The following is a 727-nucleotide window of genomic DNA, read 5'->3' as shown; positions in this document are numbered from 1 at the left end:
GCCTGTGCTCGAGAGCAGGTCTGACGGGGAGCGAGGCACGCAGCGTAGCGAGGTGGGTGGGATGCGGTGACCTTGAGGCTCGCCTTTGAAAAGGTGTGTGAGCGGCGCGGGTGGAGCCGCGGTGCAGCTTGGCGTGGGGTGCGCAGACACGGGAGGGAGTTAAGTGGCCCAGCGTGTTCAAACCAGAGCACTGGGCGCCTGTCTTCGTGCTCAGACACCCCAATAACTTTCTAGTGAATTAAAATCCACAAACTGTGAGCAACCCTGTGGCAAAGTAGCTTTTGACGTGTTCTGGTTTGGTACCTCAGTATCCAGTCGGAAGTGTCCTTTGAAGGTGCCTACGGCAACCTGAAGCGGCTGTACGACAAAGCAGCCAAGATGTATCACCAGCTGAAGAAGTGTGAAACCAGGAAGCTGTCTCCGAGCAAGAAACGGTAGGAGGGAAAAGAAAGGGAGAGGGGTACAGGCTGGGGGTCTGTGGGGCCGGTGCGGGGTTGAGAGCAGTGTCTTTCTGGGGAGCGGGAACGGTAGGTGGCTCATTCGAGGCAGTGGCTCTTCCCAGAATTTGGAGAGCCCCAGGCTAGATCCCGTTCTTGATCTCTCAGATCATAATTTCAGGAGAAAAGCTAAACACTGGTTGGGTGTAGGGTTTGGTGGTGAGGGATTTTCTCCCTCCCCCGGAGCTGGTGGCTGTTGGGGAGGGTTGAGGCATATTGGTGGAAGTTAA

At 56.3% G+C, this 727-nt stretch overlaps 1 protein-coding gene across 1 annotated transcript in view; it reads left to right on the top strand.

Annotated features, from left to right (window-relative positions):
• Window positions 1-308: 308 nt before the first annotated feature.
• Window positions 309-727, top strand: part of SMG5 (SMG5 nonsense mediated mRNA decay factor) — a gene marked incomplete at both ends in the record, with an annotated part of 6,743 nt that continues 6,324 nt past the window's right edge. The window contains one exon of the mRNA XM_010154243.1: window positions 309-434. Coding sequence (XP_010152545.1) covers window positions 309-434 — 126 coding nt within the window. The remainder of the gene's footprint in view (window positions 435-727) is intronic.

The sequence above is a fragment of the Eurypyga helias genome, unplaced genomic scaffold, assembly GCF_000690775.1.
Source record: "Eurypyga helias isolate BGI_N326 unplaced genomic scaffold, ASM69077v1 scaffold43946, whole genome shotgun sequence".
Classification (NCBI taxonomy): Eukaryota; Metazoa; Chordata; class Aves; order Eurypygiformes; family Eurypygidae; genus Eurypyga; species Eurypyga helias.
This window is presented reverse-complemented; position numbering and strand designations above follow the sequence as displayed.